We start from the raw sequence: 25,572 nt of genomic DNA on the forward strand, positions 1-25,572 counted from the left end.
GTGACCTTTCCACGGCATTACGCAATTAAAAGACCGGAGATGGACGAGAAGTTGTGGTTTAAAAGTGCATTTTTTTTATTTTTCTTGTCAAAAATGACAATCATTTCGCTAGATAAGACCGTTATGCCTCGTTTGAGATCGTTTAGAGTCCTTTGAAACTGCGATTTTAAACTGCATTAAAACTCTTCGGTGTTGGTGTCCATTAAAGTCCATTAAAATGAGAAAAATCCTGGAATGTTTTCCTCAAAAAACATAATTTCTTCTCGACTGAACAGAAAAAGACATCAACATTTTGGATGACATGGTGGTGAGTAAATTATCTGGATTTTTTTAAGAAAATTGACTAATTCTTTAAGTAAATGTATTAAAAACTGGATATAGCTTTGCTTTTATGATTTACTTGCATCAATCCACAAGACATTTGCATTGCTTATGCTGAGGATAAATCACTGTGTTACCTTGGCCATGTTTGAGTTTTTGCACCTGCCAGCAACAATGCAAGGGTTTCATCAGCATTGACTTGATATTGAAAACTTCTGTGTCTTGAAGTGCTTTAAATCCACAAATGAAAAGAGTGCACTGGTGTCTCCTTTTTAAAAGAATCGAAAGAAAATCTGTATATATAAAGAATTGAAAGTCTTCTGCACTTTTCCCAGAGGGATGCAGATGTGCTTGTCTTATATGATCGTAACTGTAAGTTTATCTAAACTGAGACCATTGGCTCAAGTAAATGTTAGATGGTCCATTGAGACTGTTAGCAGCTTAATAACCAAACCTTTTAGTGAAGAGAATATTTAGGATTTTCCTGTTAACAAAGTTTTTGTCTCCCAATAAACTTAATTAATATAGTGCTGTTTCTGAAGAATTAGCTGTTTATAGTTTTATGTCTGCACACAGTCCATGCAGTAAATATTTCTGCCTTTAAAGGCTTTTCTAATAAGCTGGTTTTTTTGTGGTTTTAAAACTGTTTTCGAGTGATTTCTCTTGTTGTTTTCTCACAGATGGACCATTTGCAGGCACTCCTCCAACCTATGGTTACGATGCCGACCGAGCGGAGGAGCAGCGGCGACACCATGACATCCTGCCCTACATTGACGACTCCCCCTCCTCCTCCCCTCACCTCAGCTCCAAGAGCCGAAGCAGTCGTGACACCCTTTCCTCTGGCTCGATCGAGTCCTCCAAGTCTGTAAGTCTGCAAATACAATTCTGATCCAGCTTGAATCCCATATAGTTTGGCATTGTGTAAAAAAATCCTGCATTAATTACTGCATAGTCTTAACAATTTTTTTTAGCTGCCACCATTTGCCAACTTTATTTTTTAGTGTCTTATGAAAAGCGTCTACATCACACACAGTAGCCATGTAACCAAATTAAATCATTGATTGCGAAACAGACCTTTCCTTCTTCATTGACACAGCCATTGGCTGTCAGTTTGATTGATAGCTCTCCCTACCAATACGATGCCCAGAGGCAGGCAGTTTATTTGTGCATGCCAGGATTTTGAGTGCCCTTTTGACCTGTGTTTAGCTCCCACATGGATTTTAATCAACGCAGAGTAAAAAAAAACTGGAGTACATATTTGTACACCTTACCCCTGCTAGTAAATACACAGCAGCATGCACAAAAATTGTTTATCCAACAAATACACAGCCAATGCAGGATTTGTAATATGGACAGATTTAGAGAGGGATTTGCTTTGTAAACATTTCACTTTAAGCTTCAGGTAAACTTTAAACAGTTTTGGGATGGTCTACAGAGAAATAAAGCCAGTTACACAAGTCTATATATGGATGGCCACACAACGGCATTTTCAATCGTAAATTTGAAACTTGGGGTCCTACTGAAAAAAGGATTTCAAAGTGGAAGTTTTTCAAATTGAAATTACAATTCATTTTAACTTTCTTAACTAGTGAGGTGTTGCTAAAAATAAATAGTTTAATAAGCTTAAAGGAACAGTATGTAGGATTGTGGCCAAAACTGATATTGCAATCACAAAACTTGTGGCTAAAACTGGTACTGCAATCACACAACTGGTTGCCAATACACAACATGACAACATAAACATCAGTTGAAGGCTGCAACTCCACTTTTTAAATGACAATATCCTGGCCACACCACTGTTGTGAGTGATATAAGTATTTGAAATAAAAATGATTTCTTAAAGGCGGAGTCCACGATGTTTGAAAGCCAATATTGATATTTGAAATCACCTAAACAAACACGCCCCTACCCCAATAGAATCTGGACCTTCTGTTGATAGACCCGCCCCACACATACGCAACCCGGCAAGGATGTCGGTTAGTAGACACGCTCCTTACTGCTGATTGGCTATAGGTGTGTTTTGGTAGTCGGCCCGTCTCCTTTTTTCAAACATCGTGGACTCCGCCTTTAATGTCTAGTGACATATCAGGGCCATTTTATAATTAATTAATATAAATTTCTTACATACTGTTCCTTTAATGTATTTCCACTTTATTTATATGATTTATAGCAACTCCTTATTAGTCAAAAAGTTTAAATTAATTGTAAATTCAAATTGATTAAACGTAAAAATTAGATACAACACAACATTTTTACAGTGCAGGCATGCGCAAATTCCCGAAAACAATAACAACAATGGTGGCCTACACAATTATAATACAGCATTTTTGTGTTTTTTGCGGATCTGTGTAGAAAAGCATAGTTTTGACAACTTTGTGGTGTGTTCGTAAAGTTTTTCCAAAAAGGTAAAGGAAAAAATTTAAAGAGCACCTATTTCAATGCTAAAAGCAACGTTATTTTGTGTATTTGGTATAATACAATGTGTTTGGGTGGTTTATGGTTAAAAAGCTCATTTTTTCCACATACCATACTTTTTTGTAGCTCCAGATTTCACTCTGTTCCTGAAACGCACAGATTTGAAAGGCTCAGTTTCCCTGATTGGCCAGTTAATCTGTACGTTGTGATTAGCCTGAATACCTTTGACGTCAGACGAAAATGTGACGCTCCTCACCATGTTTGAAAGATTCGGTCACAATGCCATGCTAACCGGAGTTAACTTACAGGCGGGAGGAATTATGATAATGTCGGTCTTCTCTACATCACCAATCCCAGGAAATAAACTGTTGCCTACAATCCTTGTCTTTGTTGTAGTCCAAGAAAAGAGATTTACGTTGGAGACGATAACTGGCATCATCGTTTATTTTGGAATATGTACCTTTTTTGCATATTTTTGCAGATTGGTTGCATATTATTAACATGTACTAATACACACTTACACATCAAAGAAAATTACAAAAACGTGAATCAGACAATAGGTGCTCTTTAAAACTTTCAGTTTTCAGTACAATCGTTGTCGTGTAAATGTGCCCTTAGTTCTTTTATTGTTTTATTGGGTGAGGTTATTCACTCCCTAACCTTGTTTTGCCTCAAACAAAATACGATTTGAATGAGTACACTGTTTTTCAATGAGCTGTCCTGTGCTTGCACATTTATGAAGAGTCACACCTTGCTGTCTATGGCCATTTCTACAGCTTTTCTCCAGAGGAGACATTTGCAGTTAATGGTCCATTTTACGGCTTCCTTTTTAAAATTGCTAACCCTGTTGTTACCACATAGCAATGCTTTGGCAACATTTTACATTGTGGCTGCAAGCTTTGTGTGGTCAAGCAGCATTATACCCTTTTTATTTAATTCATAATTCAACATTTCAGTTATGAATTGAGCCAAATTCAATGTCAGATTGATTGTCTTTTATTAGTGTAAAATGTTATTTCTGTTTCGGAAAATCACCAAACGGCATTGCAAACACATAAAAGAAATGACTCTTCAAATTGATATACCAAGCACTCTCCACTCTCTGACACAGACATTCCTGCTCCTTACTCATGTCTTAGCTTATGTTGGGCTGGTCGGGAAGCAATGTTTTGATTTTTTTTTTTTTTTTTTTGGGAATTGACCTTTAAATGGCTTTCTTACAGATATTTCTTCATATTGTTCAGTGATACAATAAAGTATTACACACTTTACAGTGTGAACTGCAGTGATAACACAGTCATGAGGCAGATGGGAAGAATGTTTTATCCTAAAATCTGGACTAGAAAGTCTCATGAGACAATCACAAACATCTGTGATTTCCATTACCTGTGCTGTGGCCATGGAAACCAACATTTCAGGCCTATTTAGCCCTTATCAGCGCTGCGTAACCTACGCGCTCACATCCTACATGCACAAAAACATAAAATTGCTCACTTCTGGATGGATTCTATGCCTGTGGTATCTTTGATCATTTTCTCTGGGCTTGCTATGTAGTCGACTCTATGAAAGTCTCTATTTAGTTCAAAGGTGATATAAATTCTCTATGATTCGCATGTAACTAAGACAGTTATTATAAGTCCTTAGAGAGCTTGCTCCATTGAGCCAGTGCCAAATCGCTATTTTATAGCTCATTCCAGAAACGCCAGTATGTAATTTAATGTCATATGATTTAGTGTCGTGTTAGTTGTTCAGAAGTATGTGAAGTCTTTTTCTCTTTGGCACAGGCGGAGTTGGACCTGGAGAAGGGGTTGGAGATGAGAAAGAGGGTTTTGTCTGGAATCCTGGCCAGTGAAGAGACCTACCTCAGCCATCTGGAAGCGCTGTTACTGGTGAGGGATCTTTATCTAGGGATCTTAAAGGATTATTTTAAAGTCGATTTTCTTAAAAAAATAATCCAGATAATTTACTTACCACCATGTCATCCAAAATGTTGATGTCTTTCTTTGTTCAGTCAAGAAGAAATCATGTTTTTTGTGGAAAACATTTCAGGATTTTTCAAATTTTAATGGACTTTAATGGACCCCAACAGTTTTAATGCGGTTTAAAATTGCAGTTTCAAAGGACTCTAAACGATCTCAAACGAGGCATAAGGGTCTTATCTAGCGAAACAATTGTCATTTTTGGCAAGAAAAATTAAACCACAACTTCTCGTCTTCCTCAGGTCCTGTGGACCTCACGTAATTGCGTGATGACGTCGAAAGGTCACGTCATTCGACATACAACAATGTCGGAACGGTCCTCTTTCTCCACACTTGTAAACACTGGGGCTTAGTTTTGCATACGTCATCCGTGACCTCTTGACGTGATTACGTATTACGTGAGGTCGCGCTGGGGCGTCACAGGACCGGAGGAAGACGAGAAGTTGTGTTTTAAAAGTGCATATTTTAGAGTCCTTTGAAACAGCAATTTTAAACTGCATTAAAACTGTTAAGTGCTAGGATCCATTAAAGTCCATTAAAATGAGAAAAATCCTGGAATGTTTTCCTCAAAAAACATAATTTCTTCTCGACTGAACAAAGAAAGACATCAACATTTTGAATGACATGGTGGTGAGTAAATTATCTGGATTTTTTTTTTTTTTAAGAAAATTGACATCCTTTAAAAGATATGTTATAGAAACACTTTATACTCAGTATTTATTCTCAGCTTACTTCATGTGCATAGTAGCATGCTTATATGTTTGATTATGTTATAAAAAACTTCACCGTTCTTTTATTAGTTTTTCTAGGCAGACCCTCTAAACATCTCACACATTTTCTTATCATATAAAGTTCTCTTACCTCTACTTTTTCAGCCCATGAAGCCCCTGAAAGCAGCGGCCACCACCTCCCAGCCTGTCCTGACTGTTCAGCAGATCGAGACCATCTTCTTCAAAGTGCCTGAGCTCTATGAGATCCACAAAGAATTCTATGATGGCCTTTTACCCAGAGTGCAACAGTGGAGTCACCATCAACGCGTAGGAGACCTTTTCCAAAAACAAGTGAGTAACGGCTTTTAAACAGACCTGTTTTTATGTTAAAGACATCATGCCATCAAACTTCACGTTTTACCGTACCCACTTAACAGATTTTTTCAAAATTATCTTAAAGGTACCGCTCTTTTTGTGTTTTTGAAGCTTTGATTGTGATTAAAGTGTGCAATATAACATGTGTTCATGTTTCACATGTAAAAAAAACGCAGTATTTTTCACACAGTTTACTTATCTGTGTACCGCTGTTTTTACTGTCCTAAAAACGGACTTATGATTTCCTTGTTCTATGAAGTCCCTCCTTCAGAAATACAAATCGAGTTCTGATTGTGTAGTTTGTTTACTGTGTTGTGATTCGACAGCAGATTAGCTTAGCAGTGCCATTTGAGCTTAGCTATTCAAAAACTTTTATATTGACGTAATTCAACCGGGAAGTAGAGGGCTGTAGTCTAAACCGGCCGTTCGCTGTAGGCTTTGAAAGGGTACTTCGGTTAAAGAAAATATATCGCCTGACAGTGAACTTTGCACTTTATCATTTTGCATGTATTATTTATGTTCTAACAGCAACATCTCATCTTACTCAAGTTTGAAAAATGGAATCAGAAAGAATGTGGTCTTTAAAAAACTCAGAAATGTTTCACAGTTTACAGAAGTAAAATTGTTTGCAAACAGGCGTAAATGTTTACATTTTATGGATACTGAATAAATAAGCTTTCCATTGATTTATGGTTTGTTAGGATAGAACAATATTTGGTCGAGAAATAACTATTCGAAAATCCGGAATCAAAATATTGAGAAAATTGCTTTCAAAGTTATCCAAAAATAAAACATTTGATATATTTATGGTAGGAAATGTAAAAAATATATTTATGGAACTTTATCTTTACATAATATTCGAATGATTTTAGGCATAAAATAAAAATCAAGGATTTGTACCTATACATGTATTTTTTGGCTTGCTACAAATATGCCCTTGCTACTTAAAGGGATAGTTCACCCAAAAATGAAAATTCTGACATCATTTTCTTATCCTCATGTTGTTCTAAACCTGTATGAATGTATTTTTTCTGATGAACACAAATGAGGATATTTTGATAAATGATGGTAAGCACACACCTGATTGTAACCATTGACTTCCATAGTAGAAAAAACAAATACTATGGAATTTGTTTTTTTTTTTTTAAATATCTTATTCATCATTTATCAAAATACTTCCATCACATTTGTTTTTTCTACTATGGAAGTCAATGGTTACGGCAACTGTGTGCTTACCATCATTAATCCAATGTGTTCATCAAAATAAAAAAAACATATACAGGTGTAGAACAACATGATGGTGGGAAATAATGACAGAATTTGCATTTTTTGGGTGAACTATCCCTTTAAGACCAGGGTCACATTTATGAATCTTTGTTAATATTAGCTAAAGCCAGTGCTAGTTTATTTTTCATTAACTAATATTAACCGTTTGAACTTTTGATTTTAATGTATAAGTAAATGGTCAAATTAACACAGACTACAATTAATTAAATGCTGTTTAAGTATTGTTCCTAGTTAAGTGTGCTTGCAAAAAGTTGTTCTTCATTTTCTTAATATTCAGCCCAAATTTTTGGCCAGCTCCTGCAACTGGGCCGTTTGACACAGAGACCCTGTTCAAACTTTTAAACGTTCGGGAAGTGCCGGTCTAAGTTGCTTGAAGACATGATGTCACGGATCCATGTCGTTCTTGCTCCATATTGGATTGAACACAAAACCCCAAAAAAGATTCACAGGTCACAAATTTTGTCGGAACTTCACGAAACTGGACGTACATAATCTTTGGACCAAGCCATACAAAAGTTACTAGAAGGATTTTTGATTTTAGGAAGCATTTGCCCATCACAGCCCAAAAGATACCCGTGGCGTAGTCGCCAAACAGGAAGTAGTTAATATCTCAGGAACTCTTTCACATATTGAAACCAAACTTTGTACATGAACTTGGGAAACATTCTAAAATTTTACATTTCACAAATCACGTTAGTGACCGCACCAGAGCAAGCACACTTTTGCAGTTCCTGCAGAAATGCATTTTTAGATTATGTTAGCTAATGCATTACATAATGTTAACAAATACAACCTTTTTGTAAAATCATATTTTTTTAATCTCAATAGGCTTTATGCCCAGCTGCACTACTTCCTGAACTTCAGCCAGCTCCTTGTTTCCTGTCTGCCATTATTGGACAAACTGATTAATCCAGGTGTGCCTGACCTCAGTAGTCACAACAACAATAATCAGACACACCTGGATTAATCAGTTTGTCCAATAATGGCAGACAGGAAACAATGAGCTGGCTGAAGTTCAGGAAGTAGTGCAGCTGGGCATAAAGCCTATTGGTGACATATTTGTTCACAATAAAGAGAAATCCCAATTTCACTTGCTTAATTGTTCCTTTCCAAAGTCTCACTTTTTATGCACCATAGGGCTGAATAACAATTATTAGGATTTTTTTATTGACTCAAAAAAATCTTGAACGATATATGCCCCTGAAGTGACACCACACAATCACAGATTGTCTGGACTGCAGGAGTCTGTATTGCTTTTACCCGGCCACTTGTGCAGATACTACAGTGTTTGCATTGTGTCCTAAGGAGAGGGCTATTAATAGTGCCATTCCAAGATTGTGTTCTCTATCTCCCTCCTCCTCTTTTCCATTAACTTCTTTCCTCACGTGATTCCAGATAAATCCCCCTCGTTTTGTCAGACCAGCAAACGCTAGAGTCATATTCCAGATTTATTTATCCTCCATCTTCTTCATCAGTGTCCCTCAACCCACGGCTACAGTAGCCAGGTGGCGTTACCCCAGAACCTGCTCTGGTTTTGACTGGAGGGTTAGGTCAAAGATCCTGTCGCCCTCTCCTGTGTCCATTAACAAGAATCCAGAGGCGAGATGGCGTCTAAGGAGGCAGACCCCCTAAAAAAGACAGTCGCTCGCAGCAGGAGAAGGATCAAGATGAATGAAAGAGATGCAAGAGAGTATGTGCATGAGAATGTAGTTAAAGTCACTAATAGAAACATCTCCTGCTGTTTGTGTCGTTTTTTTCTTCCTGCCTTCTCTAAACGCATCGTAATGAGAAAGTCGACGCAGGGTTTCGACCCGTTATGGGAATCAGTGTCAAAGGTAAAGGGCTGTGCTGTTCATTTCGCCGCTCAGCTGCGAGATGGATGTTAATGTTAATATTCTCGCTCTAAATGTTTTACACCTGACAATGACATCCATATGTAAATCCTCCAGGGACTGTTGTCTTCACAGAGAGAGATTCTGACATCTTTTTAGTGCAAATCTGTGACCTACTTAAACATGGTTAAGTGCAGGAGGAAACTTTTATCTTCAGCTGGGTCTAGCATATGGTCATGTCATCATGAGGAAGTGTGTCTAGGCTGAAAGGATACGAACACCGCTGTGCTGAAGTCTCTGTCAAGCTGTCTCAACCAGCTGATATATCAACTTTTTTGTGTGTGTGGTGTTTTTATACATTTTATGAGTGTGTGCATGCATATGTGCAATTCCTGGGCATTGAACCCATGTCCTTGTTGTTGCTAGTGATATGCCTTACCAGTTGAGTTACAGGAAAGTGCTATGTTTGTATCTTTATAGTTCCAGTTTAAGGATTAGTACATTTTCGTAAAAAATCCAGATAATTTACTCACCACCATGTCATCCAAAATGTCTTTCTTTGTTCAGTCGAGAAGAAATTATGTTTTTTGAGGAAAACATTCCAGGATTTTTCTCATTTTAATGGAATTTAATGGACCCCAACAATTAACAGTTTTAATGCAGTTTAAAATTGTTCAAAGGACTCTAAATGATCTCAAACAAGGCATAAGGGTTTTATTTAGCGAAACGATTGTCATTTATGACAAGAAAAATAAAAAATATGCAATTTTAAACCACAACTTCTTGTCTTCCTCCGGTACTGTGACGCGCCAGCGCGACCTCACGTAATACATCATCACATCAAGAGGTCACGCATGACGTATGCGAAACTACGCCCCAGTGTTTACAAATGTGGAAAAAGAGGACCGTTCCGACATTGTTGTCTGTCGAATGATAATAATTAATGTCTTTGTGTCAGTTTATTGTTTAAAATGGTCTGCAAATGTTCGTTTCATATATGTAACACGTGACCTTTCCACGTCATTACGCACAGGACCGGAGATTTCACGCATTCCACGTCACAGGACGGGAGATAGGCGAGAATTGTGGTTTAAAAGTGCATATTTTTTATTTTTCTTGCCAAAAATGACAATCGTTTGGCTAGATTAGACCCTTATGCCTCATTTGGGATCATTTAGAGTCCTTTGAAACTGCAATTTTAAACTGCATTAAAACTGTTAAGTGTTGGGGTCCATACAAGTCCATTAAAATGAGAAAAATTCTTAAATGTTTTCTCCAAAAAACATAATTTCTTCTCGACTGAAGAAGGAAAGACATCAACATTTTGGATGACATGGTGGTGAGTAAATTATCTGGATTTTTAAAAGAAAATGTACTAATCCTTTAAGTCATTTTTTTGTATTATTTTGTTTGTATTATTTTTATTGAACTTCTTTACTTGACGGCTTAACGTATCAACTTACATTTAGACTGATTAGCTCTTCATGTGTTGTTATTGCTTTATTACGGTCATCATCCCTTTCCACGCTGTAATGAGGTTGTCGCAGAGTAAATTCTCGCACTTCACGCCACAGATAGAATCTGGCCCGGGGTGGTCCTTTCTGCTCAGCGGGGAGAGGATTGCACACACTGCGAAAATTACCTTAGTTTTGGACTTTGTAGTCTGTGCAGGGGGAAAGGTTTATTCTTAGACATGGCAAATGACAAATTCAGCGTCAAAAATGTAATGATTTACTTAAGCATTAAAGGTACAGTTGTAAAATTAGACAAAAATCATACAAGGACTGAAAATGAAAGGTGGACAGGCGGACAGAACATGTCATGTTTTTTTGTGGTTGGAGCTTCTCATTTTCTAATTCATATAGGCCCACACAAACCCATCTTATGTATATTTGTATTTTGAAAGATTTATTAAGCTGTTACACACGAGAAAGGTTTTAGCGCTGACAGAAAGGCTATTGAGTTTGAATGGGCTAAATCAGATTTCCAAATGGGTTTTTTTTTACAAGCACCATGCGCACGCATTAATTGCTTGCTGTTGAGTTGGACTCTGCTGCCATGGTAACCGCTGTAGGCTCCGTAGCCGAGCGCAGCATCGGTCCAGCTGCTCCTGCTGCGATGACGCTGTCCTGTCTGTACTCCCCATGTCAACATGACGGGTACATGCGTGCATCTCACTCTTTACAGATGAGCAGCAGCTGCCATTTTGGATATGGTCATGAATCTGAACAGTTTGCATCCTACAGTTTAACATGAAAAGTTCAAGAAAGTAAAAATTATTCACTTTTTTTCTTTTTCTCTAGGCCAGCCAGCTCGGAGTATACAGGGCCTTTGTGGATAATTACGAACTTGCCGTCGAGACCGCTGAGAAATGCTGTCAGGCGAACACGCAGTTCGCCGAAATCTCTGAGGTAACATCTAGTGAAGCGCTTGGGGGGCCTGTTATTGTAATCCAAGAGCAGATACATCCACCCTAATTCCCATCTTATTTATTATTGAAACAAATACAAGCCTTTGATTGGGTAGAACTTAGGAATATCCTACGTTAACAAGTCGAAGTTGAAGTAAGTGAAATTAAAGCCTTGGCAACGGCTCATGGTTGGGTCCTTCATCCAGCCAACCATCAAGGAAGAAGTCACGTCCAGCTTTTATGCGTGCCTATACCTGCTGCTCTTCTCTTATGCTGCGTTCAGACCAGCCCCGATAGAGGCATCAAGCGCAAGTGATTTCAATGTTAAGTCAATGTAAAGACGCGTTGATGTGCTGCTGGAGGTCTGTGTGCGTGCGGAGTCGGAGAAGCCCCTCCAATGACGCGAATTTTTACATGAATGTCTCGATAACTAGAATTTAACACACGGCTTTCACGCGCAAATGAAGCGAGTAAACTCAAAATGTTCAAGCGGCAAACTAGAAGCGGTAGACGCGAATTTGACGCCTCAAACGCAACTGGTGTGAACCCACATTTAGGGGTGCGGCACTCCAGGGATATAAAACTGATGCTTTGGCCTTTCAGAGTTTCAGAGTTTCATCCACCGTTGTCATGCCAACTACTATTTCATTTTGTAAAATAGACATACCTCCTGCCTAACACGAGGAAAGGTGAACATTAAGATAATTGTTTGTTCACACTGGTGTGTAGAAGTACTGATAACACATATTAATACAATGTAGTGGGGGAGGACATTTTCTAGTGCATGAGCTTATTGCCGCCGGTGTAAAGCTAACAATAGGAAGCGTTTAATTGTATTGCTTATGTAGATGAAATGAAATGTGACAGACTAATTTATTCATTTAGTCTGTCAGCACAAATATAGAGCGACCGAAAGGGATTCCTTATAAGCACAGTTAAGACAAGAGGAAGAAGGTACCCACAATGCAGTGGGAAAAATATATATACAGTAAAGTAACACAATTTTTTTCAATGTAACAGTAAGCTTTGTGTGTGTTATGCACCATAGTGTACTCTTTACAGATCGAATATGGCTTATGCTTAGTAAAACACAAGTTTATACTCTTTTTAGTGGACATTGATTCAGAGATGCTTTAAACATAAAGAAATGTCAGTACATTTTATACATTTGTATATATTAATTAACTTGGCTGGATAGGACAACATCTGCAGTAATACAAGAGAAACTAATGCCACTGAGGATTGGTGTTAGATTACAGTTACACTAGGCCTCTATGAAAGTGTGCAAGTCATCCAGTACCTTTTTATTGATCCAGAATTTGTCTCTGATATCACCACAGAGTCTCAAGGTCAGGAGCAGCAAGGAGTGCAAGGACCTGACTGCCAAATACTCACTGGAAGGTAAGAAACAACAAAATCTTTATTATTACTACATATATTTTATATTCAGATGTGTACTTGTCTATTGTAATCCACAAACACATACTCTATTTATTAAGAGTATAACTGTTGCACATTAAGCTCATAGCATGTTATGTCTTTTCCCTCTTTTAAATTCAGTTGCATTAAAACCCTTGAGTGGGTGGATTAGATAAGGTTTCAAACATCGGCATTTACGCCTGCGGTATGAAAGTGGCTCTTGTGAATAATCGCCCACTGTGTGTGTGTGTGTGTGTGCTTGTGTTCTCTTCTGTCTTGTCTCTGCCAGCTCTGCTCTATAAACCCGTGGACAGAGTGACCCGGAGTACCCTTGTCTTACATGTGAGTCACCTTTAGTTGATCACAACATGTTCTTAAAGCATTTTTTCCATGTGTCTTTGAGCATGCTTTCATCATTAGGATGTGATTGTTTTTAAGAAAACATGAATTAAAGCGCTCTCTTAACATTGGAGGCTATCATAATGTTAAAGGGGACATATCATGAAGATATCTGACTTTTTTCATGTTTAAAGGTGCAGTGTGTAAATTTTTAGCAGCATCTAGTGGCGAGGTTGCGAATTGCAACGAATGGCTCAGTTCATTCCTTACCTCTCGTTTTTCAAACACATAGAGAAGCTACGGTAGCCACCGGGCAAACATGTCATCGTCGGAGACAACTTAGTAAAAAAAATTGTCCGTTAAGGGCTTCTGTAGAAACATGGCGGCACAAAATGGCGACTTTCAGGTAAGGGGACCCTCGGTGTATGTAGATAAAAATGTCTCATTCAAAGGTAATAAACACATAACGGTTCATTATGAAAGGTATTTAAACACCCCTGATTATATAGTTTTGTATATTATTTTGCATTTCGGTCAAGAGATCCTTCTAAAATTTGCACACTGCACCTTTAAATGTTGTAATTGGCTCCCCAGTGCTTCTATCAATCTAAAAAACATGATACCCAGCAACTAAGGTTTTGGTAAATCATTCTCTGCAATCATGTGAAAAAATAAGTCATTGAAATTTGGCTTCCCTTGTGATGTCAGAAGGGGATTTTATAATAATAATACCACCCCTTAATCTGCACTGTCCAACCACAGCACTGCCATTTAGTGCAGAGATCAGCTCATTTGCATTTTAAAGGACACACACAAAATGGCACATTTATGCTTACACCTACACCTAAATCTATATGGCATTTTTAGCTAAGACTTCACATACTTACTCTATGGACACCAAAGACTCGTTTTAAATCTTAATAAAGTCTTGTGAACTGTCCCCTTTAAGTCTGTGTATTTTATTCTGAATCATTTGGGGTGTAATGACACACTGCCCCCTCACATGTCTATCATATTGCTTAGTCGATCTATAACTTGTGGCGCTCAGACATTCACGTCACCCTACTGCGTGCATCAGAAGGTTTTTACGAAGGCTGATGAAGGGGAGTGGTCGCGCAGTTGACGCCTTGCCTTTTGAACATTGCTCTTGCACAATTTGCTAGCCCAAGTAATCCACGCCCAAGTCCACCCCTCTAGTCAAACGAAGCGGGCTTTGGGGGCCAAACGCGCTCGGGCCCAGTTTGGTTTGGATAATGTGAGTGCACCATAAAACTAATACTGATCTTAAAGGGACACTCCACTTTTTTTGAAAATAAGCTCATTTTCCAGCTCCCCTAGAGTTAAACATTTGATTTTTACTGTTTTGAAATTCATAGCTGCAGCATGCGCAATGATATTACGCAGTGCCTGAAAATAGTCCCCTGCTATTGAAAGTAACCAAGGGGACTATTTTCGGGCAGTGCGTAATATCACTAAGCCTGCCGCAGCCATGTTACGGCAGCAAAGTCCTTGATTATTACGTAAGAATGAGAGTATAGTTCCTATCCATATCGCCTAGAAAATCGCAACTTTTAATTTTCCGTCAGTCCTAGTACACGATGTAACTACAGAAGAGTTAAGTTTTAAATAGGAAAAATATCGAAACGCTTTGGTTATTTTTTAGCGCAATGCTAATCAGATTCAATGTATTTTAAGCTATGCTAATATTGGTACCGCCAAACCCGGAGATCAGCTGAATGTATTCCAAAACGGTAAAAATCACATGTTTAGGGAGCTGGAAAATGAGCCTTTTAAAAAAAATTGAGTGTCCCTTTAATAGTTATACATCAATGTGCAGCTCATCCCATAGCATTTGTGAGATGGACATAAACTAATTATGTTGAGGAGAGGTACTGTACGTTAGTACTTCTGTTCCAGTCTTCCTGGTATTCATGAATTCATTATAAATTACAGTAATACTACAGTGTTCCTGTAGCTCAATTGGTTAAGCATTGTATAAGCAGCGCAAAATAAGCACACATACTGATAAAACCACCATGTTTGTTTGCATGTTTCATACAGGATCTTCTGAAACACACACCCTCCAGTCATCCAGATTACCCTCTGCTACAGGACGCCCTCCGCATCTCGCAGAACTTCCTGTCCAGCATAAACGAAGAGAGCACACCTCGCCGGCAGTCCATGACAGTGAAGAAGGGAGAGGTGAACGCAATGACGCTCCCATACATCCTACATCATGTTTTTGATAGAGCGTGCTTGTCAAATGCGTATTTTTAAAGGGCACAGAAATGTCAGATTTCTAGGTTACCCATCATGCATAAACCTGAAGTCTATCAGGTCATGAGCTCCTATTAAGATTTATAGCCTACAAGGGGTATGCAGTATGACCGAAAATGAATAATTTTGTTATAAATGCACTTCTTTTAACAATAAGCTCCTCCTCCTCAGGATTCAGGGGTTCTCTTGATCTGTGTATTTATCTTCATCCCACGTGCAAGATCACTCATAGGAGTGCTGCATGTCAGCTAGCCATGGCCACTTATTTACTTACATTGACATTTAATTCCATTGCAATAGTTTTATGGAGGCCATATTCACTGCTCTCAGCGCCCCACAAATGATCTCCATAGAAGTTTTACATTAGAAATAAAATTTTCATTTTTCTTTTTGTGCTCACCCTCATAGATTTTAGATCTAATTTGTAATAACCTCTTCTGTATCTGCTTTCAAATCTCTTGAGTCATGATGATGTCATGGGTTACAAGAAGCAAGAAAGCTAAAACCCCACTGACCCTGGCAGAGGAGGGGAACATCATTAGATCACCCCCTCTTAAAGAGATAGTGGTCTCACAGGCAAGAATTAAAGATGCGTTTGGTTTTAGTGTGGGCAGCTCTTTTTCCACCCCTTCATTCCAGCAGTATGATCTTTAGAGAAAAGCAAGTGAATTGCTGTATGATTGATGGAGAGCAGGGGTTGCGTGTAACTTACCATAATGAGCCACCGACTCGCCATCTCATTGATTATTCATAACGGTGCATTATGTTGAAAGCAGGCTCCTCCTATACTGAACAAACAGCAAGGAGTTGGTTAGGGTTCTATACACCCCTCCCTCCATCCCTTCCACCTCCCTCGGGTGACATGTGGACGGACCAAGCTGATCAAATATTGATGGTGTGTACATGAAAGAAGTCATGGAGATCAATGAGTTGTGGTGGAGGGTATTGTCTTGTAGCCCAGTGTAAGGAAACACAAGCCTTTTGTTTATCAATCAGGCAAGATTTAATCGCTTTTACAGTAGATGAATTGGTAAAAACGTGTTTTCTTTATTAGTGCAAGAACAACTCTATTTTACCCGCTCCAAAATCTCCAAAAACATAATTACATGATATTTAATCTAGCTCCTAATATTCATTTAGTTGGGCTGGAGGTGCATTTAGCTTGAACAGGGAGATGTATGCGGCTCCAAGTTTACCTGATGGATCCTGATGCCAATGAACAATGATCTCATTATTTAAGAGTAACTTCAGAACTCATATCAGTGGGCAGCCAGAAGCATTAGCATGATTGTTCAGGTCATGGTTGTGTTGGTTTAGCTAAGGCTTCTAGTGTTTCCCATGCTAGAGACTGAAGTTATGCGGGAGGTAGGGAAGAGAGATTCGGGGTGACCCAAGAGGCCTTCAATAGCTGGGCCAAAGCCACTTAATTAAAATGCAAATGAAACCTCAGATTTCAGAAAGCAGCTTTCAGCGTCTGCAACAAACACGCACACAAAGCAATGCGTGTGGGATTTATATACAGCATCACCGCTCACTAGAGATTTAATGTAAGCGTGCACATGATGTATGTTCAGTGTATGTGCTCTGTGCATAAAGACGCACAAACACATGGAGGCAATTTAAACCACCTAAATCCTGTAGATATACATTAGACATACATGCATAAACAAACAGATAACCTCAGGCTACTCAAAACCACCTGCTTTATTCTTCAGACACACACCCACACACACACACACAACACACACATACATCACACCACACACTCATCTACCTCTAGCACAGTCTGTTGAGAGTCGTATGTTTGTAGCAGTGCTGTTTTTCTTTGTAAACAAAGGAACAACACTACGGTACTGTAATGTTTATGTTTAATCAACTTGTATTTACAATTAATTTCAACTTAAATTAATTAAGTTTATTCAATGTATAATTAAATTATAAAAATTAAGTTAAAATAACTTAAGCTAATTCAACTTAATTTTTTATAATTTATAGCAATTCCTCACTAATCAAGAAAGTTGATTAAAGGCGGGGTGCGTAATTTTTGAAAAACACTTTGGAAAAGGGAATTGGGCCGACTACCAAAACACACTTGTAGCCAATCAGCAGTAAGGGGCGTGTCTAATAACCGACATCGTTGCCTGGGTTGCGTATGTGTGGGACGGGTCTATCAAAAGAAGGTCCAGATTCTATTGGGGTAGGGGCGTGTTTGTTTAGGTGATTTCAAATATCAACATTGGCTTTCAGAGATCATGCACCCCGCCTTTAAACTTAAAAATGTAAGTACAACAACAGTTTTTACAGTGTTTTATTGAGTCATATTATTAATAAAAATTAATGCTGTGATGGTTCGGCTGGCATGCGATTTGCAGATTAATACGCAAATTTAAATATGGTAAGTTTATCAATTGAACGTGTTTCAATGGCTTGGAAATGTTAACATTCAAGTGATTTTAAATACTTTAACTATAAAAAGGCGCTAAATTGAGCAGGTTTCTGTATGCACAGATGCACATGTGGTTGAATGTGTCAGGTCCAGCTTCAATTAGACGTGATCATCCCTTCAAAGATCAGAACTCTTGATGTGTAAACTTTAAAGAGAGTTGCGCTATTGTGTCTCATACTGTAGTCCATTAACATACATTTGCCGAATAGATCAATGAAAACAACGTAATGTTTTTATGTGGAGGTAATGTTTATGGTGCATGTTCTTCCTGAAGCGCAATTTGGAATTCGCCCTCCATCTGTGTGCGCACACGTTTTAAGTGCACTCAAAAGTGAACACACAGAGAGACGCGTTTCAAAAAGCTAGCGAACATAAAATCTTTCTGTTCTTGACAGGGCACGTACAAACAAAATTATCTCCACAGTATTCTTTTTTTTATATAAAAACATTTGTTTATGTCTTAAGTGTATAGATTACAGTCAGAAACCAGTCTGTGCTTATTTGGTCTTAAAGAGACAGTAACCTCAATTAACCTACTAAAATCTGTGTCATTAATGTTAATCAAACAACCCAAGACAAAGAGAAAATCACTGCTGTAGCTCTAAAAAATAATAATTACCGGTATATTTAATTTATACAATAAAGAGAGTGTTATTATTCATTTGATTCGATTTCTGTACCTTATGCTAATTTTAGACCTTACATAATAAATTACAACAACTTTGTTCTTTTTTTATAAATGTTTGTAATTTCTTTATTTGTTATTACATTTTTCCCACCCTTTTTTTTTGCTGATCCGAAAAATGATTCGATGAGTTTTGTGATCCGTCACACTCCAAATAAAAATAATTATATCACAAATTCAAAGTTACATGTCTATGTGTTTGCACCAATATTAAAACAGGTTTGGGTGGGACATACAAAAACATTATATTTTGTTTTTGTAAACAGCCAATACAGTAGCTGTTACTGTTTTTATCACTTGCTGATCAGAAGAAGATGTAATTAGGGGAGCGGCATTCTCATACTTAGGCCCATTTTAATGGACAAAATAAGTGAGTGCAGTTTGACTCATCAGAATTTTTGGTCTATTACCCAAAGAGAATGATTGTACATTTAAAATACATTACTTGAAGTAAATGTTGTGAATGTTTAGTACACTAGCGCATGATGACCTCAAATCTAATAGACATAACCTTAATGCCACTAAATTCCAGTTTTTAAGAAGGATAAAAATGTACAAACCAGGAGGTTTTCTGCTCCCTACACTATCTCTCTCTCTCTCTCTCTCTCTCTCTCTCTCTCTCTTTCTCTCTCTCTCTCTCTCTCTCTCTCTCACACACACACACACACACACACACACACACACACACACACACACACACACACACAGTTTAATCTCTAGACGCTGTGCAGTATTTTGTTCTGGTTGGCTGTGTGTCTGTGCTGGCTTAATTTTCAGTGGTTTCAGTCCAATTGTAGTGGGTGATTATGAGATATTGCCATTGTCATGTTTCTACTGGAGGCGAGCTGTTGGAAAATGTCATCTGATGTGCTGAGACAGCTCATTTGAGCGTCTTTTCTTTTATAGGGATGCAGAAAGCACATCATGTTCACATTAGAGAACAAGAGACTATAGCTTTACTAATAAAACGCAGTGCAAGTGTTTGCGCAAGCGTTTTAAATAGAAGAGCCGACCTTTTTGTTTTTAGATAGGTTTGAGTGTGTATTTGTGAGTGTGTGTCGGAGGTCCTTTCCTTTCACCTGCAGTGAAATTGCTTTGGAAATGTCAGTCGTAAAGTCTGGTGTGTGGTGCTCTTTGGGAAAAAAAATTGTTCATGCCATTGGGTGGTATATTTTATATGGTCATATATTTATTGTTTTCTGTGCAATCATACAAGTGTGACAATATTTTGCATACTTATTTGGAATGCATGGATTTAGTTCACCCATTCTTCTATTGTGTCTGGTTGTTATAATAATCTCTATTAATATACATGTCAGCAGTGTTGGGGAAAGTAACTTTTAAAAGTAATGCATTACAATATTAAGTTACTCCCAAAAAAGTAACTAATTCCGTTACTTTTCATGGAAAGTAATCCTTACGTTACTTTTTTGTTACTTTTGCGTTACTTTTTCATGGCTGAGGCTTGATCTCTTTCAGGCCTTACAAGTGTTTTTTATGACTGAAACATTACGCATTCAGAAACTGCATATTTCATCACAAAAATGTCAAGCTCTGGCCTGCCATCTGGCCATACTTTTTTGAAAAAGTAATTCAAATAGTAATATGTACATTTAAAAAGTAATGCGTTACTTTACCCGTTACTTCAGAAAAGTAATATTTTATGTAATGCACGTTACTTGTAATGCGTTACCCCCAACACTGCATGTCAGGATAAAGGTTTAAATCCTCATTTTAAGTGCCTATAGATAAATAGATGCCATCATGTTTGGATCAAGGGACTTTTTAAAACTTCTTTGGTTTATACCAACCCAAGAAAAGTGTTGTATTTCCGAATAAAAAGATTTGTATGTATTTTTATTTAAAAATTATGTACCAAGTAGATCTAAATCCTTTATTGCATTAGAAGGGCAAAAGGTCATGGTTTCGAACCTAGGTAACACGTACTGATAAAAATGTGTACCCTGCAATGCAATGTAACTCGCATTTGATAAAAGCATCTGCCAAAAAGTGTAAATATAAATCTGAATGTAAATATTTATTGATTAAAATGGCAGGCTCTGAATTTATTCATTAGAAATAAACTTGCCATGTTAACTTTAAAGGCATATACAGTAACACTGTGATTTATGACATTCAGAACTATGTTATTTCATTAGACATTATTGCTTGCTGTAAATATGTGCCTTTTTCATATCTCTTCCCATTTATCAATGGCGGCTCGTGACTGCTCATCCGAGGGGCGAAAATTCAATATAAGTGTTCGGAGTATCATGTGTGTTGCTCGTGTTTTCAAAATATGTGTTTGTTGCGTCATGTAAACCACGTGTTTTGTCAAAATAAGTGCCTGCTGCACACGCGTCAAAACCGTCTATGATAAAAGAGACTCTCACGTTCACAAAATACACGCAAGACACTCCCTTAACAGTAAACTGTGATTACGCATGAGATTATGTGAGTATCTGGCAAACGCGAGCGTCCCTTTTATCATAAACCCTTTTGGCGCGTCTGCAGCAGGCACTTATTTTGACAAGACACGTGATGCACATAGGATCTCATGTTATGATGGTCCACATACATTTTGTGACGAACGTCCCATCGGACGTCCTCGAAAAAAGAAGTCACCGGCTGCCACTGCCATTTATCCTCTTTACATGTTTTGGATAACCGCATAATGCGTCTGGTGTGCTTCCTGAATTTCCATTTGCTCTCTTTGAAACAGGACCGGTAGAATCTTGTAATGTGGGAGCATTTGGAACATTTTGTTTCCTGGGATTTGATTTCACTAGTGCCGACTGGATCATTCCGGCACAAAGAGGATCTTTGAGTCTCTTCATTCAATACTAAGTTCATCTACTATGTTTTAAGACAGTAACCATTTATTTAAACAAGAACACCCACATTAATTACCGCCAAAGCGGCTGAGCTGAGAAATAAAGAGAGACTGTTAATGCGGACTGAACTGTTTTCATTTACTAAACGTTATAATTGCTCTCTTCCCCCCAAATGGTAAAGGGGTGCTTTTAAAGAACCGCTCTTTTAAATGTTGAAAATGGTGGCATGTAATCTCATTATTTAGTTGATGAACTTAAACCAAGCCATTAAATTTTGTAATGCAATGAAAAGATGCGAGAGTTTTGGAATTAGTATGTGGTGACAGAAGCCACACTCGCACACACACACACACACACACACACACACACACACACACACACACACACACACACACACACACACACACACACACACACACACACACACACGCACACACACACACGCACACACGCACACACACACACACAGTGGCGTGTGAGTCAACAGCAGTGATGTCATTGTGTTAATGATGACTGGTTGGGTATAGACAGTCTGCCGAACATGTAGGTGACTGCAGCCAGGTTACTGCTTCTTGTTGGGAGAGATGGTTGTGATATCATCTTTTGTTTCCTCTCACTGCAGTGGTGACGTGTTGCCGTGGGAGCAGTGATGCGTGCGCTGTGGCCCGGGGCTTTTGTTAGGCATGCATGTTTTCACACGTTTACCGCCCATGTGGCTCATGGGATTATCACTGCTCACTTAGCATATGCTCTTAGGTCAGGAGTTACCTTTTTTTAAAATGTCCTCCCAATTTTCTCATTTCATAAACACAAAGACTCATCAACATTGTGGGTTGCTGCTCTTTTTTGAGACGTGGTTTAGAAATAGAGTGAGACTTCCCCCTAGTGGCACACATAGAAAAGTGTTTTAGCATACAGAATATTATTGCATAAAAGTCTTTCTGTCCTTACTTCTGTCTGTCTATATAATGTGTTTTTGTTAATAAGAATTTTGGTGATGTTTTATGGCATATTGATGAAAAATGATCTAAATTAAAATGTACTTACATTGTGTCTTTGGTTTCTCTATTCAACAGAACCGTCAGCTCTTGAAGGACGGTTTCATGGTGGAACTGGTGGAGGGGAACCGGAAACTACGCCATATTTTTCTTTTCACTGACCTCCTGCTCTGTGCCAAACTGAAAAAACAGATTGGAGGGTAGGGAAAATACCCATCTATCTCCCGTATTTCCATTTCATTTCTAGTTCTCTTTTGATTTTTATACAGTACTATCTTAGGCCAGTGGTTTTCAAACTGGGGTCCGCGAGATGGTGCCAGGGGGGCCCCAGTTTTATGACATTTTATGAAATACATTAATTTATCATGAATTCTGTGTAATTAAGCCTAAAAAATAAGGCTACTAACCAAAAGCACTACTTTTTTGTATAATTTAATGTTTTTTTATTAAAACGTTGAGTTTTAGAACAGATTTTTGTCACAAATTTTCTTTGGGGGCCGCGAAGGAATGCACAGTACACAAGGGGGGCCGCATGCTGAAAAAGTTTGGGAACCACTGTCTTTGGCCACCACCAGCAGCTTTGTTGTTTTAGCAAAGTTTTAATGTCCATCCATATTTTTTTACTCTTTTTATTAAGATACAAACAGAAATACAGGACATATGTACACAAAATTAAAAACAAAACCATTTTAGGACGTCTTCTTCATGCATCAGTCAGTATTTAGTGTGACCTTTCTTGGCACTTAACACATCTTGAGATTTTTTGGGGAAACTAAAGTCCTAAAGTCATTCGATTAGAATTAGAAATTTGGATTTAATTTTATTTAGGTTTAAGAGATCCTGAAGTAACCTGCTATTGCTCAATTGGAAGGGGAGTTTACACTTAATACCTGACACTATTTCTGTACAATTTTATACTAGTCTTCTGGTTATATTCTAATAAAGAGACTGAGAAATAATTATTTATGATCTAAATCTAAATGGCATGGTGGCCTTAGACTTTTGCACAGTACTGTATATATAAAACAGTCTATTGCATGTGTTCCACAAATGTGTTGTTTCCTCACTCGTTTGCATTATTTTTGCAGCCTGAGACTGATATTCTGACTTAAATGTAATCATTTATAATCTGATTCTTTGATCTATTTTTTTTATTTTGATTATTTGTAATTGAATTTATTCCTTCTGTTTGCAGGAAGAGCCAGCAGTACGACTGCAAGTGGTACGTTCCTCTTTCAGATCTCACCTTTCAGGCAGCGGAGGAGTCAGAGCCTCTATCTATCCCACAAGCCCCTGATGAAGAGCTGGATGCCATTAAGATCAAGATCTCCTCCCTCAGGAGTGATATCCAGAGAGAGAGGGTATTGGACATTTTGGGCTTTTTTAAAATCCTATTCTGCAACATCCAAAAGTCTGAGACCACACTGAAAATGTCATTAATTCTAAAAATGCTATTGAGTTTTACTCGAAACAAAATCTTTGTGGATAGTTTATAGGAACGCTCAAAGACATCTGAAAACTTGTTAAATGCTCATTGAATGTTTTGAACACACTTATGTGACCCTGGACCACAAAACCAGTCATAAGTAGCATAGCACATATATGTAGCAATAGTTAACAATACATTGTATGGTTCAAATTGATAAATTCATTTATTTCTGCCTAAATTCATTAGGATATTAAGTAAAGATCATCTTCCACGCAGACATTTTGTACATTTCTTACCGTAAATATCTCAAAAATTTTGATATGTATAGCTAAGGACTTATGAAAGCAACTTTGAAGGCAATTTTCTCAATATTTTGATTTTTTTGCACCCTTAGATAAAAGATTTTCTCAATCTCTGAAAATAGTGGTATCTCTGCCAAATATTGTCGTCATCCTAACAAACCAAAGCTTATTTATTCAGTATAAATAAAACAAAATGGACTTATGGTTTTATGGTCCTTGGTCACTTATGATCTACAAAAATGCTGTCTAGGTTAAGGTGGCCAGACGTCCCCAATTTCCAGGGACAGTCCCGTTTTTTGGTGTTCTGTCCCCGACTGGAGCTGTCCCCGGAAATGTCGCAGTTTAACAGCACGTCCAAAACAACCAGCAAATGCACTGAAAAACCCGATCAACATTTAGCCTTTGGAGAACCAGACCGGTGCAGCATAAAGTTTGCGCGTCACTGCTTTAGCGATAAAGAATTTACTACAACACACAAGAAAGCGTTATCAAGTTGATTTAAGTTATCATAAGATATGAAAACAGTCAAAGTTATCGGTGGATAAGGTTTTACTACTCATGTTAAATTAAAGTAATAAATCAGTGTTACTAACCATTTGTTTTGTGTAAATATGTTTCTGTTTTTCACGTTTACAAAGCTATGAAATCAGCTGAAGTAGTACCTTAGAAGTAACTTTGGTGAGGTATGTCATATCTGTGCGTTGTATAAAAATAGGGAAAAAAATTAGATTTAGGCTATAGAAATTGTTCAATTAATTGAATTAGAAACATTGCAAAAAATGACTTAGTATTTTTGTCTTGTTTTCAGTACAAATATATAAAAAATTCTTAAACCAAGATGCATTTTCTTCATGAGCAAAATGACCCAATATAATATATCTAGTTTATATATCCATATGCTATTTGGCTATATCTAGCCAAAAATATATACATTTGTACTTAAAACAAGCAAAAAAAATCTGGCAACACTTAAATTAAGAAAAATGTTCTTACCCCATTGGCAGATTTTTTTTTTTGCTTGTTTTAAGCACAAATTCACTTACATTTTATATTTTCGATTTTGCTCATCAAGAAAATGCATCTTGATTTAAGAATTTTTAGATATTTGTACTGAAAACAAGACAAAAATACTAAGACATTTTTTGCAGTGAACCCAGAACAACAAAAAAGAAACATTCAAAAAAGGTTTTGTCCCCATTTTTTTTTATTTATAGATGACAACAAACGAGATTTTAATGATATTTTGACCATTGAACTAGGAAATGTCCCTAGTTTTCATGGTCACCTTAGTCTAGGTAGGCAGCTCACTAGGTTTTATAACACACACACAATCTTTATATATCACTGCTTTCTTCAACAGAAAGCCAACAAAGGGTCAAAAGTCATGGAGAGGCTAAAGAAGAAACTGTCAGAACAAGAATCTTTACTGCTGCTAAACTCTCCTAACATGCCTCTCCGAGTGCACAACCGCAGTGGAAAGGTGAGAGCCAGACATGCACATTATTCCTGTCTGC

The 25,572-nt window shown here is 37.7% G+C and overlaps 1 protein-coding gene across 1 annotated transcript in view; it reads left to right on the forward strand.

Annotated features, from left to right (window-relative positions):
• The first annotated feature begins 1,051 nt into the window (after positions 1–1,051).
• Positions 1,052–25,572, forward strand: part of LOC141363371 (breakpoint cluster region protein-like) — a 35,364-nt gene continuing 10,843 nt past the window's right edge. Inside the window, exons 1-10 of the mRNA XM_073866034.1 lie at positions 1,052–1,186; positions 4,521–4,625; positions 5,591–5,776; positions 11,223–11,330; positions 12,670–12,730; positions 13,038–13,090; positions 15,149–15,289; positions 22,406–22,527; positions 23,523–23,688; positions 25,419–25,538. Coding sequence (XP_073722135.1) covers positions 4,551–4,625; positions 5,591–5,776; positions 11,223–11,330; positions 12,670–12,730; positions 13,038–13,090; positions 15,149–15,289; positions 22,406–22,527; positions 23,523–23,688; positions 25,419–25,538 — 1,032 coding nt within the window. The 5' untranslated portion in view covers positions 1,052–1,186; positions 4,521–4,550. The remainder of the gene's footprint in view (positions 1,187–4,520; positions 4,626–5,590; positions 5,777–11,222; positions 11,331–12,669; positions 12,731–13,037; positions 13,091–15,148; positions 15,290–22,405; positions 22,528–23,522; positions 23,689–25,418; positions 25,539–25,572) is intronic.

Source organism: Misgurnus anguillicaudatus, unplaced genomic scaffold (assembly GCF_027580225.2).
Source record: "Misgurnus anguillicaudatus unplaced genomic scaffold, ASM2758022v2 HiC_scaffold_34, whole genome shotgun sequence".
Taxonomy (NCBI): domain Eukaryota; kingdom Metazoa; phylum Chordata; class Actinopteri; order Cypriniformes; family Cobitidae; genus Misgurnus; species Misgurnus anguillicaudatus.